We start from the raw sequence: 13,683 nt of genomic DNA on the forward strand, positions 1-13,683 counted from the left end.
CTCCCCCCCCCCCCCCCCCCCACCCCAGTCCTCAGTTTCTAATCCTCTCTCACCCCTGTCTTCATTTCTCCTCCTAATCTCGATAGTCATTCACCAAACCTGAATCTCTGATCTGTGAAACATTAGCTGCACTCTCCTGTCGAGCCCTGCGGTCAAACACAATCAGCCGCTCATTGAGAAAATAAACCAGTAATGAAGCCTTTAGGCTTTGCGAGCTCCAAATCGGCCCTGAGTGAGGGCGCAGCTTCTGGAGCCACAGCCACAAATTGCATTGGATGTACTTAAAAAGTGAAATTCACACTTCAAAAGGCAAAAAGAGAGCTTGCAGGACCGTTTGGTGGAGGAGAAAAGCTCAGGAAATCATCAAAAGGGTCATTTTAACACCTCATATGAAGGTGTACAAATCACTTGTGTTGCACAGCTCAGCTGGAGCAAAGAATACATCAGAAAATAAAAGCAAAAAGTGTTTTGGGATAACTTTTCACACTTGAATAAAGAATAAAACTGTCCAGAGGATGTGGTCAGGACTTGTTTGTACTTGTCCTTTCATGCACGTGTGAGACCAGAGCTGGTCTACCACTAGACCAGCTCAGTGGCCTAGTGGTAGAGTGTCCGCCCTGAAACTGGGAGGTCGTGGGTTCAATCCCGGCTGGGTCATACCAAAGACTACAAAAATGGGACCCATTGCCACCCTGCTTGACACTCAGCATTAAGGGTTGGAATTGGGGGGTTAGATCACCAAATGATTCCCGAGCGCGGCACCGCTGCTGCTCACCGCTCCCTCAGGGGATGGGTCAAATGCGGAGAACAAATTTCACACACTCAGGTGTGTGACAATCAATGGTACTTTAACTTTAACGTGTGGACGATTCTGCAACTGAAGCAGAGACTAAACAAGATTCTGCAGCCAACATAAAATCAGGAACCAATTCAGCTGCTGTAAGATGACAGAGAAGGAGAAGCTGGTTTTTATTCTGGAATATACTTTTTGTAGGTGTTTTTTTCTTTTTTGAGAGAAATATTTGAAAAGTTACTATCAAGGCACATTTATCTGCCTGATACAACTGATATAAGGAACTCTGTTTGTTGTTTCCATCTCTATCCCTAAAGCAGCTTCTGAGGAAGTTCTCTCTGCGACCTCTAAAGTTCTTCTGATGGCTTTTCTTTTCTACTCCACAGATGCCCAGAAGGTTTGAGGCTTTGCAAAGCTCCTCGCTCCCACTCTGAAGGGCACCAAGAACCCCACCCCTGTCTGCAGCATTCCTCCACCGGTCCTGAATGCCTCTCTCTCTCTTTCTTTTCCATTTGCTGTCTTCCTCCCATTTTGCTCTTTCCAGAGCACCTTTAAGGTCAAACCACGATGACTTGTTTTGATAAACAGCACAAAACTCCATCTTAACGCCTTATCTCACTGGGCTGCAGCCTGTTGGAGGCTAGTTGGAGACTCAAAATTGCATGAAAATACGCAAATTTTCCTTGCAGCCTCCTTTAATTCTGTTCAGAGCTCATTTTAAGCCATAAAGCTCCACCACAGTAAAACGGTGGGCTGTGCCCATCATCTGTGAACATAAAGTCAGCGCTGTGTTAAACACAGTTTTATACACAGTTCCCACAACCCACACTAGTGCACTTTTGCCGTTTTGTGTGGCGAACTTCACCCGACAGCCAGTTAGCATCGATTACAGCACAATTATCACTGATCCCTGCCCGATCCATTGTGTTTCAAAGTTCGCCAAGTGTGACAATGAACGGAACCAGCCACTGTGGATCTAAAAGAAAAGAAAACGCTACCAAGATGGACTGGATACTCAAAACTGAGGCGAGATATGAGGAGAAATGTCTCTAGGTTAGAGGGAAAGACCCTTATGAGCTTCGAGTTAGAGAAATGTCCACTGACCGGAAATCGCTACCTAACTGGTTGTGCTTCTGCTTGTATTGTGGGATGTTGGTTTGTGGGAGTCAAATTTCACCTACTGCATGTTAAACTTAGACGTCAAAGTGTTGCTAAAGACCAGGAGCTGCTCCCTGAAGCTGGGAAATCTGAGCGTCGGCTATAAAGATGTGGACCCCGACTGTCTGACTGAGCTGTGAGCTTTGCGTTGGAAATGTACAAGTGTAAGGACTGCAGAGTGTCCGGTGTTTCTCTTTTCTGTCTCAGTTTGCTTATCAAACTCAGTGTGTTTCATTAAGGTTTAAAGTTTGGTCGAGAAGAGAAAGAACGGCGCTGCAGTGAAATAGGTCTGTCTAATTCTGTAATGATCGAGATCAGGCAACATATTTTGACCCAGAAACCATAAATCCAGTCCTGTCCTGCTTCTGCATCTTTCCAAAAAAAAAGTTAAAATTCTTTTTGAACAAAGTCAGCTGGGCATCATTTTTCACCATCTGTGCTTCACGCCCTCCAGCAGCTTCACGCTTAATGAAGCGGTTAAGTGCTGCTTTTCTTCTTCTTCACCTCTCTTTGTTCCTCCGATGGCACTTCTCCTTTAAAGATCTGCTTCCTCTGACCTCTGAGAGGCAGCGGGCCCACCTTCTGGCTCAGTTGGGCAACATGAAACGCCACAACCACAGACCGAAATAGTCCAGAAGGGGAAATGCCAGCTCACTCTGGAGCCGCTCAACAAGTCATTATATCTGTGACACGCATGATGACCCGACACGAGCCATGTTTGCTGCTTTCACGTCATGTAAAGAGTAAAGAACGCAGCTGGGTTGTTTCTGATTCTTTGAGCCGAAGGCAAAGAAAAACCTACAAAGTACTTTTATTGCTTTTTGATCTGAATGTGCAGGAAAAGCCCGTGTGAGGCTGGGTGCACTTATCTGAAGGTCAGCTGACCGATAACTTGCTGCTGCTGTGGATTGTGAAGGTGACACAAAGACCGACTGTTTGCTGTGTTCAGGAGAAAGGTCAGAGATGTTGTTACACTCTTTTATAGCTCTAAAATAAGGGAAAAAACGAGAAGAAGAAGCAGAGAGTGACCCAGGATGACTAGTTATTCATGTCTCCTAAACAGCAATTAAAAAGCTCCCAAACACAGAGCTGCTGCTTTCGTTTAAAGAAACTGTGCATGTAACACAATACTGAGTGTGGTTACTTTGTGTGAAACTACAGCTTTAAACACTGCTAATTTTGATCCCAAGCTTGATTAGGACAGAACTCATTCCTGCCAGCATCCATTAGGCTCTTCAGGAAACAATAACAACCCAGAATCTCCATTTGCTTATTTATTCATCCATTCATCTTATAAATATTAGCATACTGCACTGTATGTAGAGACATGATAGAGCATCTATCGTTACAGCTCGTTTTATATGTCAGTATGTTTGTTTCTTTATTATTATATGTCTAATGTCAAATGTTACTGCTGCTGCAACACAACAAGGATCAATAAAGTACCCATCCTATCTGATGATCTTATGAATAAAAGAAACAAATTTGCTTCTGGTTTATCTTGTGTTCCTCCAGCTCTTCTGTGCTGAGATCAGCTGAACAACTTATTACATCATCGCAGTGGACTTTATGATCCAAGAGGGTTATAAAAACCAAACGCTAACCCTCCTGGAGAAGAGAAAAAAATACACAGTTTCACTAATTTGCAATATTTTAGCTCTTAGATTCTTATAAAACCTGGAAACAATGAAACAAAATACTGAAAGACACACATGAAGCTGGATAACAAAACTTTAAACTCGCTTAATGAAACTAGAATTCCTTGAATAAACGCATATCGCCTGCTGCCTTGTGTGCCAAAGTTTTAAACTAAAATCCTGCGTGATCTGGTATCAATTAAAGCATGTTATGGTGATGACTCTCAGCTACTACCACACCTGAGTTTAGCTCAGTAGCTGTAGAAATAACCAAGTTATAGCCATTGCTGCAGTGGCTAAGGTGGCCATCTTGAATCGAGGACAGCTGTAGATGTTTGTCCGATGATTGCTTTCTGAGAGTTTCATTAAAATCCCTCCAGTGGTTCATGGGATATTTTGCTAACAGACAAACAAACACAGACTTGGAAGTAAGTGATAATAAAATGCTAAATGTATGTTGAAGATACGCACAAATAAAAGCTGTAATTTTATATTTGTGTGGTGATTAAGTGCTTCGTTGCTCATCGAGCTAACTTTCTTTAAAACAGTTTCTACGAGTTTTAAATGCAGAATCTGAACTGTTGCTTGTTGGGATTTTTCAGATTAGTTCCTCAGCTGATCAGTTTCTCAGTAAAACAATCCGAAAGCAAAACAAAACTTTAAAACAATCACCTTACGTTCATATGCGTCAAAGAAATGTAGCACAGATTTATGTCTTATTTGCTTTTTTGCTTAAAATATCACATAAAGGATTACTAAACTTTGTGATAAATATTTACTGGCTGATTTTTTACAGCCGATGTGAACTGCAGTTTTTCTCAGAGATCAGAGTCAGTGTCTGAGTATTTAGTGAATTTATTGTATATTCTGACTGTTTTCTTGTTTAGTCATCTAAAGAGCAACCAGGCAAAACCATGAAGGAACTTTCAGCCATAGCTCAGTTAATAATATTAATGTTTGCTTCCAAGCACTGAATTATTGAAATAAATGTGTTTTACATCATCTGTAGTGTAACCCCGTTACAGATTCAGCACATCAGAAGGAAACACTGTATATATTAACACACCACAACACATATATTCGACAGCTTTAGGTAGTTTAAACATGCAAAACCAGCTGGGAGGCTGCAGATCAGGACGCTCTGATGAACATTTGAAACAATCCAACAACACGGTGGAGCAGCCGAGCTACAGAACGACACGAGGCGACGGCAGCGGGAGTCACACTGACATCTGCACATCACGACAAGCACGAAGCCTCCGCGGCGTGAAACACACACACAGGGAGGGATTAAACATCACAGGCGTGAAATGATGCTGGGTTCTGTTCAGAAGCGGGAATGGGCCGATTATTCCCAATATATCAATACCTGATGGTGTACCTTTGACCATCAAACAGGAAATGCTCAGAAGTTGTTTCTCTATTTCACTTTGGAGGGCTGACGTTTCCAGTAACAGCTGCCCCATTACATCTTTACAGTAAAATCTACATTCCTACAATAATACAAAGCTACTTCTGCTTTGACAATATTAAATTTATCGCTAATAAATTGTGAATAATTTGAGATTTGAGGATCAGTTGCAGCGATTGGAAGCTGAGTAGCGTTTCAGAGGAAACTACAGTCATGCAGAGCCACAACACAGAGACGATGGCGTGTTTGTACCTCTGACGGTGTAGCGGATACATTTTACAGCTCGCAGACAACTCCTCTGCAGCACAACCAGAAAAAAAGAAGGTCCAGGTTAGAAAGGAAAAAATTTTAAAAAAGCAAACACAGTCAAGTTCTTTCTCCTCTGCTGAGTACAAATCTAAAAGTTTCCCACAGAAAGTACTTTAACAAAACATATTTGAAGCGGCGTGAGTTGTATTTAGGTCAGATGTGCTTAAGAATCTAAAAAACCCTCGAGTCAGAAAGCAACCATAACTTTGCTTTGATGTCTTCAGAATAAAAAAAAACAGAACAGCTAAATTCAATAAACACAAAAATGATAGCTTCTCTTTAAAATGGAGCTTCTTCGAGCAGAACTTCCACATAACAGACTTAATAGCTGCAATTAATCATGGCGCTGAGGTTCAGGTGATTTTTCAAACATTGCAGAAAAATGGAAGTTTTTTCAGCTAGTTAAACTCACCTGCACCGATGCGTTCAGGTGCTCTTCTTTAACTCGTAACATTGGGCTTGACTCGGTTAGAGCCGACTAAAACTAAAACTAAGTCAGTCTAAATGAGTAGTTTGACATCCCAAAGAACCGTGAGCGGCCACCACTCGTTTTGTTTGGGAATGTGAAGCAACTCTAAGCTCTTTCTCTTTGGTTAGATGAGTAGATGAAGAGCAGGCGGCCTCAGACAGAAGTCAAGTCAGTTCCTGTCTGAGTCTCAGCTCGGAGATTAGATGAAGCTTTTCGAAAGAGATCCAGGCGACTGATCCTGATGAAAGTGGAAAAGTGGATACATCACAGTCGGTCCATCAAACCGGATGTTTCTCACCGAGTTTCCTACATGTTTGTACTGAAGGAGTCCAGTCAGGTGTTGGGTTTTTCTGTTGGAGCCACACAGATCTGTTCTTTTTATTATTCGATGGTGCAGATTGTTGACATTTCCCAGAATCCTTTCGTTGCTTTCTCTGCCCCGATGACAGAACATTAGGAAGAACATGACAAAGAACCAAGTATCAGAAGCCAGAGGGTCAGAGAACGTAACTCGAGAACTGGCGTGTGCCAACAAGACCGGGACTAGAAAGGTCAGAGGTCAACTGGAGACACGTTCACCTTGGATGTGTCAAGAAAAGCAGTGAAAATGAGTGTTCTTGTTTATTTCTTTTCACCACGGCTGGTGCCAAAGATATTCAAGCCATCGAAGCTCAGCTACGTGGTGATCAGCCATGTTGTGAACACTGATGCTGACGACCCGGGGTGGTCTTTGAGTTGTTGGAGCAACAGTTCTCTTTTTGTGGTGTCTCTGAATCAATAGTGCTGTGGTGGTTTGGTTCCAGTGCTCGTGGTTTATATTTGTGTTGACAGATAAGTCGGTAAAGATTCAAAACTATCAACAAACATGGTGGCCCATCTTTGTTCAACAGCAAAGTCCATTTGTAAAAAGAAAACAGAGATTTTATGCTAAAGACCTCCTGGTTTGCCACAAAAACACCCCGCAGTGAACAGCATCCCAGGAGAGCGTTGGGTCCCTGCAGTCCTGGAGAAAACTTTAATGACGCATCAGTCAAGATGATCCTGGTCAAAACCTTCTTCTTCTTCTTCTTCTTCTTTCAGCTGTTCCCTTTTCAGGGGTCGCCACAGCGAGTCATCCTCCTCCATCTAACTCTGTCCTCTTCATCCTCTGTTCTCCATGTCCTCTCTAACTGCATCCATATTTCTCCTCTCCTTCCTGACCATCAACATGTATTAGAACTCTAGACTAACATTTCCAGTCTTCTCTTGTTGCTGGAAATCAGAGCCAACAGGAACTGGTTTAATAGGAGCTGCCATGCTGTGTTTTTGGGACCACTGGGGAGAAGGGGCCCACCTACTACTCTACACATAGCCGTGGTGTTACATGACCTGTCTTTTATGCAGGAAATGATTTATTACAGCTAAATGTATTAGAAAAATGAATATCTGAACATACAGCAGTGAGGTAAGAGCTACACGAATCAACAAAAGTCAACACCTGAAAAAGAATAAAAGGTGTTTGGGTTTGTTTTTTTAATAAGAGCAAAGCCTCATTCGTTGACATGGAGGGGGCAGGACCATCCTGTGGGGATCCTCTTCCTCTTCTGGCTTCAGCCTCTGGAGTCCCGTATGACATCCAGCTTCAATACACGTCCACAAAGGCTAAATTAAACCTTTTGACTCCGGCTTCAGTAACTGCCTGGAGGTAACTGTAGGAAATAAAGGGCTGCTTCTTGGTGTATGCTGTTGTCTTCGATTGACCTTTGACCCCTGCTGTTTCTGATTCAGAGCTGGATACATGCGCAGATAAGACGTGCTGTGACAAATTAGATTTGGTCCTATCTTCAAATATTTCAAGATGCATTTGCCGCTTTGCATGTTGCCTAAGGATGACTAAACTAAAACATGTTAAACTTATTATAAGTGTTTATTTCTTTAAAAGGTGCGAGTAAAACAGCAAGAATCTGCTAAATCTCATTAAAGATAACAAAGTCTGATCACTGTTCAGTCAAACTGTCCCAGAGGCGGGACCATGAGGAGAGTTCAGGTGAGTTTTACCAAAGCTGGAGGATTCCATGTGTAATTTGTAACACACAAACACACACAGAGTTAATGAGACTGAACACAGCTTGTCCACAGGGAGCCGATACCTAACGAGGATCCCCTGGTCCAGACTGCTGATGTACAAATTCACAGCAGTTCATTAATCTGGCCTCTGATTGGGCATTTCATCAGGATAAACATCACAGGTTTGTGCATCTGACAATCTGCCGAGATCAAATTCAATTACAGTAAATTAAATCAGAATTAATTCAGCTCTGATTAGATCTGACTTCGACCTTGTTGCGGGTCACAGCTGTCATTAGGCACATGAGACATTTTGAGGAAACTAGGTCAGGCTGTGCATAAAGGAGCCCTCTGTGATCTGGGATGTCTATCAGGACACAAACAAAGAAAACAGCAGGCTCACATGTGCTCCACCAAGCCGCTATAAATAAAACCCCAGAAGAAACGCGGTTAAGTTCACTTTAAAAACCTTTGTTGTATTTTCTGATCTGAGTAAAAAAACTCTTCCAGTCAGCAGAGGAACATGAAGGAATCAGCTCAGATCTTTAACTTACCCCATGCTCCGAGGATCTGCTCCGGATTGTTCAGGACTAATTCCACTCACAAACTCTTCCTGCTCCGTTATCTTCCTTCTCCAAAATGCTGGTTTTCTCCCTGAAATCCGTGTCTCACGTTACATTGCTGAAGAAAAAAAAAGGACAAATCACTTCCGACTCCAGATTCCCCCCTTCGCTTCCCCTCCAGCAGCACTTCTCTCCACGCTGAAGTCAGTTGTTGTAGTCCAGCCCGCCCGCCGTCCTTTGTGTCCGCGCCGCGGCTCCGCCGTCTCCTGTGCGTAATTACGCACCGCGACACGTTTGGCTCCGGACGGAGGAATGTCGATGAAAGCCGAGCAGCAGGCTGCCTCCTGCCTCAAAGCTCCTCCACAACTTGTGCTCCCCTCCTGCCTGCGAGCCAAATCACACTGGGATCCCACTCAACGACCTCGGAGAGGGACGGCGAGGCCTCTCCAGCGCCACCTGATGGACACGATGCGCACTACTGATCAGACCCTCCTGATGCCCACTGTGGAAAATCAGAAACTGTCATGAGATCTGTGACAGCAGCCTTCAATGGGGGGATTTATGAGGTTCAGGGTAATATCAGCTTCCAGCATTTAAAATAAAAATGATAAATTATTATTAGTTTTTATATTAAAGCTTCAGCAAACAGCTAACAACTTTTTAGGGCTCCCAGGAGGTCGAACCGATTGTTTATTTGTGCTCATCTGTCTAATGGATCAGATCAAGTCTTGATTTCTCAGATTATCTCATCTCCCATTGAGTTTTGAAAACAAACTCTCTCTTTTTTTAACAACTCTGATGATCAGTAACACACAAAAGCAACCAAACATAACGTTAAAGCAGTTTCAACTTGTGTCTCAGAGATTTAAAGCCTTCACAGGGATGCTACTTATTAAAAGAAATTAAACATGTTCAGTTTCTTTATCTCTCTGGTTACAGTTGAATAATTTCTTTCATGAAACCATTTCAGCAGAACGTGTCCTCTCTGTGTTCCTTCAGATTTCAGTTTGGAGTTAACACTGATTTAAAGTAACATTTAGTGGCATGAATACGAACCGAGCACGGGCGACTGGAGCCTCAAATGTAGTGGAAGGGCTGTGGGAGCACTAATCGTGCTGCTCAGTGGCCTGTTACAGCGATGCAGCGGACTGCTCCTCTGGGCAGCAGGAACATTGGATCTCTGTCTCACACTCAAACCGGCCTCAGTGCTGATCAACAGAGACACTTCTCAGCTTCTCCGAGAGGCGGTTTACAGCCCAGCTGGAAACTCCAGGTGAAGACGGAGCTGAAACTCCAGGCCTTTGGCGTTAACAGTCAGGAAATAATCAGCTCCAGCAGCCTGGTGTCCACAACTCTGAGTCCTCTCAGCATTTATTCAGCCAGCAGCTGAGTCACTTTAATGGCCTTCTTCATGCAGCCTGTGTTCACTGAGACAAACAAGGCATTAACACTGGAACAAATAAACAATAAAACCACTCTTAACAAAGCTGTTTTGTGCAACTAATGTTTGAACTTATTTGAAACCTATCCCTGCAGATTTTCACAGGGAGACGCTTTTCTGTCCCTATAATTATCCTCATTAAAACTCAGATTTACCCATTTTATTCTGACTGATGCTTTGCTGGGCTGCCTTTATTTGTTACAGCTTGTGTGTGAAGTTTTTCCTGCTGTTAGTTTTGTCTCTAAAAAGCAGCACAACTGAGCTGAGATCAGGTGTGTGACGGTGTCCCTGCAGAATATTCCACTTCTTTACCGCAGCCTGTTTTATCCATTTGTTTTGCTGTGTTTGGATAAACCTCAGCAGACTCTTTAGGATTCATTCAGCTGTTCTTTGTTGTTTTTTTTTAAAAACATCATCTGTGCATCAACACATCGTCACGCTGCTTCGTGTTCCTCACAGATGATGCTGTGGATGGATCCGTCTCTTCATGTTGGTTCAGGCTGTTCTTTGCTTCATCTTTTCAATAATACGTTCATCTTTTTTTCTCATCACAAATCAGCCTGGCCTTTCTATTTCCCTCTGCGCTCTGCAGTTTCTAAATGACTCGGACCTGGTGGTGAAGCTTCTGTGATAGTTTCTTTTTACATCAGATGTAGGTAATGATATACTCACTTAATGAAAAGTCTTTTTCCCCAGGCCGGGTGCCGGGAAGGTTTTCTTCTTTAACATTGAGTGAATCTCAAATTGATTTCTTTCATTAGCGTCCTTTTTATGTCACTGAACTCACTCCAGGGCTTTTCTTTCTCAGAATGAACCCAACTAATGATTTTGTTCCCTCCTGATGTTCCAGCTGTCTCTCTGGCTTGTTTTGTTTTCGAAGCTCGGCTCGTTCCGCTTCTTTAACCGCGTACTGTTTGCTCACATCGTCAGCTCCAAAACACAAATACTACATTAAAAATCAGCTCTAATATCAGACGATGAAGAGATTAATCTGTGCACAAAACAGCAGTTGAGACAAATATAAAAATGCATTTGAGCCCTTAGGAAAGGTTCCACTGTGAAACTCAGTTGAGATGTAAATATCCTAAAAAAAGTTTAATCTTCACTTTAAGCATACATTTTATACATCATTTTTAACACTTATGGTATACCATCAGTTACCAAACACTGCTGGAAGTTTAATTTTAAACTTCTGAACCATAAACATGACTTTCAAGGAGATTATTAATTAATCCAAACATTCTGTTCAAAGAATTGTTTTGGTTTAGACAAACTAATAATCATTATTTCATCTTAGACTGTCAAATTATTACTTGTTGCTGCGTTTCTTGAAAAATCCACTTTTAAAAGTAATTACTTAACGAAGAATAATCCCTAAACTCTTAGTGTTAGTCTTATTTTTGTTGTGTTGCTGTAATTGTTTATTATTGATTCTATTTTCTTATTTTTTTGTAATAAAATTACAAGTTTCCTCCTTATTCAGTGTAAACATTATGATAAAGAGTTCCCTGTGATTCATGAATTCAGCTTCAGCTGCTGAGATCTGATAATAATCAGGGTGAATAGATTAAGTAATTAAATAATTGAGATCCTATAAAGTATAATTAATCTGTTGTTTGGTCACTCTGACCTGGTGCCCCTGATTTAATAAGAGTTTAATATGTTGAAGAAATGTTACCACTCTTCCTTTTCCTCATCTATCTGCTGCACATATTGAAAAGTTTGCATGTTTTTGTGAAACTTTTGGATTTGAATTGTGTTTTGAGCTGCAGGTAGGTAATAACAGTGTTTCAGCAGAGGTGCGCCACGCAGTGACATTTCTCTGAGTGATTTTATTGTGTGACAGAAAAAAAGAAACAGAGGAGGAAGAAACCAATGTTTAATTATCTACATCTGGTCCTGACAATGCATCTGCAGAGAATAAAGACGATCAGATGAATGTTTTGTGGAGAGAAGAACAGACAGAAGCTCAATCATTCATCAGGGAGACACGAATGGACATCGGTTTCTTTCTTCACTCGAGTTTTTCTGCTTCGTGTTGTTTGTTCTGGTTAAAAAAACCACAAAACTGATAAAAACAGAGCGCCGCTCATCAAAACCACAGCAATATGATCTGAAAAGAAACTAATTCTGAAAGAGTTTTCTTTGTGAGGCTCTCATATGGATCAGTTTGTGCAATCTTATGTAATTTCTTCTGTATTGTTTAGAAGAATGTGTCAGTGTTTATGTCACTCCTCACAAAAATTCATTTATTCATTTATTTAAATTGCACCAAAATCAGACCAAAAGTTGTCTCGAGGCACTGAGCTGCAAGAATAACACGTTCATTCAAGTCAGATTCAAACCCAATCATTACACTATACAATACAGGCACAAAATCATTTTCTAAAAGGATTTTTATCTTTTAAAACTTCATAAATAACGTTCTATAATATAAGTAAAGTGCAACAATATGTGCACAGGATACAGTGTTTCAGCTGTTGTTTTATCTTTTAGTTTTCCTGAATGTTTATTTTTTATTTAAGTCTTCTTAGTGTAAACTAAAAGAAGCTTTTTTCTTTATATTTTAACCTTAATTAAACTGTTTGGCTTTCTGTTCCTACAAGTTATTTCAAGAGTGATTTAAAAAAACAAACTTTTATCCCCCCGTTTTGTTCAGCTGACGCCTCTATTCTAAGTTTGGTCACTTTTGCAGAAGTAAAAATAAAAAATAAAAAAGCTTCTGTTGCACAAAAACAAAGCCTCATGAAGTTTTGTTATAAATCAGAAAACCCTGCAGGCTTTTTGGAGCAATTCAGTCGATGTGAGTCAAAGAGGTTGAACCAAAAGGCAGAAAATCACGTCTCGCTCACCTTCTAATGTAAAAATGACAAATGTTACTGACATTTTCTGTGTGATGTAAACATTTTAAAGATAAAACAGATAAAACAATGTTTTCTGGCAGGTTGATGGTCATTCATCACACAGACAGACCATAAAATAAACTACCTCACACAATCTCTGCTCTGCCTCAGATGTTATTGATCTAAAGCTCTGTGACACTTCATCACTGATACCTAAAACTTCATAAAAGATCATCTCTATCATAAGGCTGACTGTTTATGCTTTGGTTCAGCGCTAAAACGGCTTTACAAACATATTTTCTATTCATTTTTTTAAGGAAACAGAAGGAAATATAAACATTTCAAGGCAAGATATTCCAAATAAATCCATTTATGAATGAAATGAATAATACATCTGGTGAATTAACAGCAGCCAGATGTTGGGAGCAGCTGTGAGGCTTTCAAACAAACTGCTCTCTGATTTAAGGAGCTGATTTTATCAGCTCACGAGTCTCTAAGAGGGTTAAGAGCTTCCAGCCATTAAAATAATTAATATTATCTGATTTCACAGCTGCTGTTATTCTACAGTAACATGCAGACAAAGTGATAAATGGTTCCTACTGAAAGTCACAGGATATTTTGTACCAGAATACTGAATATTACTGAATACTTTTGTATTTATAATTATTTATGCCACCTAATATGAGGGTAAACGAGGGCCTGAAAGTGTTTCAGTTTTAACAACATGTAAATAAAACTGAATATTAGACTCTTAAGTTAGTTATACGGTTGTAAAATAAAAAAAATTGCTCAAGATGGGGGAAAAGGGTTTATATTATAATACAAATAAAAAGAGTAATACCGCCCCCTGCTGGTCTTACAGTTACAGAGTTAATTTTGTTAATAATAATAATAATAATAATAATAATAATAATAATAATAATAATAATAATAATAATAATAATAATAATAATAATTTTGCATGACATTGTTTGTTCTCAAACGAGCAACGTCCGTGTTACTGCGCGGAAGTC

The 13,683-nt window shown here is 40.7% G+C and overlaps 1 protein-coding gene across 3 annotated transcripts in view; it reads right to left on the reverse strand.

Moving 5' to 3' along the window:
- The window catches only part of LOC108234352 (homer scaffold protein 3), a 42,815-nt gene extending 34,020 nt beyond the window's left edge, over nucleotides 1-8,795 (reverse strand). Inside the window, exons 1-2 of one of the 3 annotated variants that reach the window (XM_037974108.1) lie at nucleotides 8,378-8,795; nucleotides 5,252-5,297 (exon numbers count right to left, since the gene is read on the reverse strand). In XM_037974108.1, the coding sequence (XP_037830036.1) occupies nucleotides 5,252-5,274 (23 nt within the window). In that variant the 5' untranslated portion in view covers nucleotides 5,275-5,297; nucleotides 8,378-8,795. The remainder of the gene's footprint in view (nucleotides 1-5,251; nucleotides 5,298-8,377) is intronic. The other 2 variants (XM_017413490.3, XM_017413489.3) reach the window with 2 other exon arrangements.
- Between the last annotated feature and the right edge of the window lie 4,888 nt (nucleotides 8,796-13,683).

This window comes from Kryptolebias marmoratus, linkage group LG24 (genome assembly GCF_001649575.2).
Source record: "Kryptolebias marmoratus isolate JLee-2015 linkage group LG24, ASM164957v2, whole genome shotgun sequence".
NCBI classification, from domain to species: Eukaryota; Metazoa; Chordata; class Actinopteri; order Cyprinodontiformes; family Rivulidae; genus Kryptolebias; species Kryptolebias marmoratus.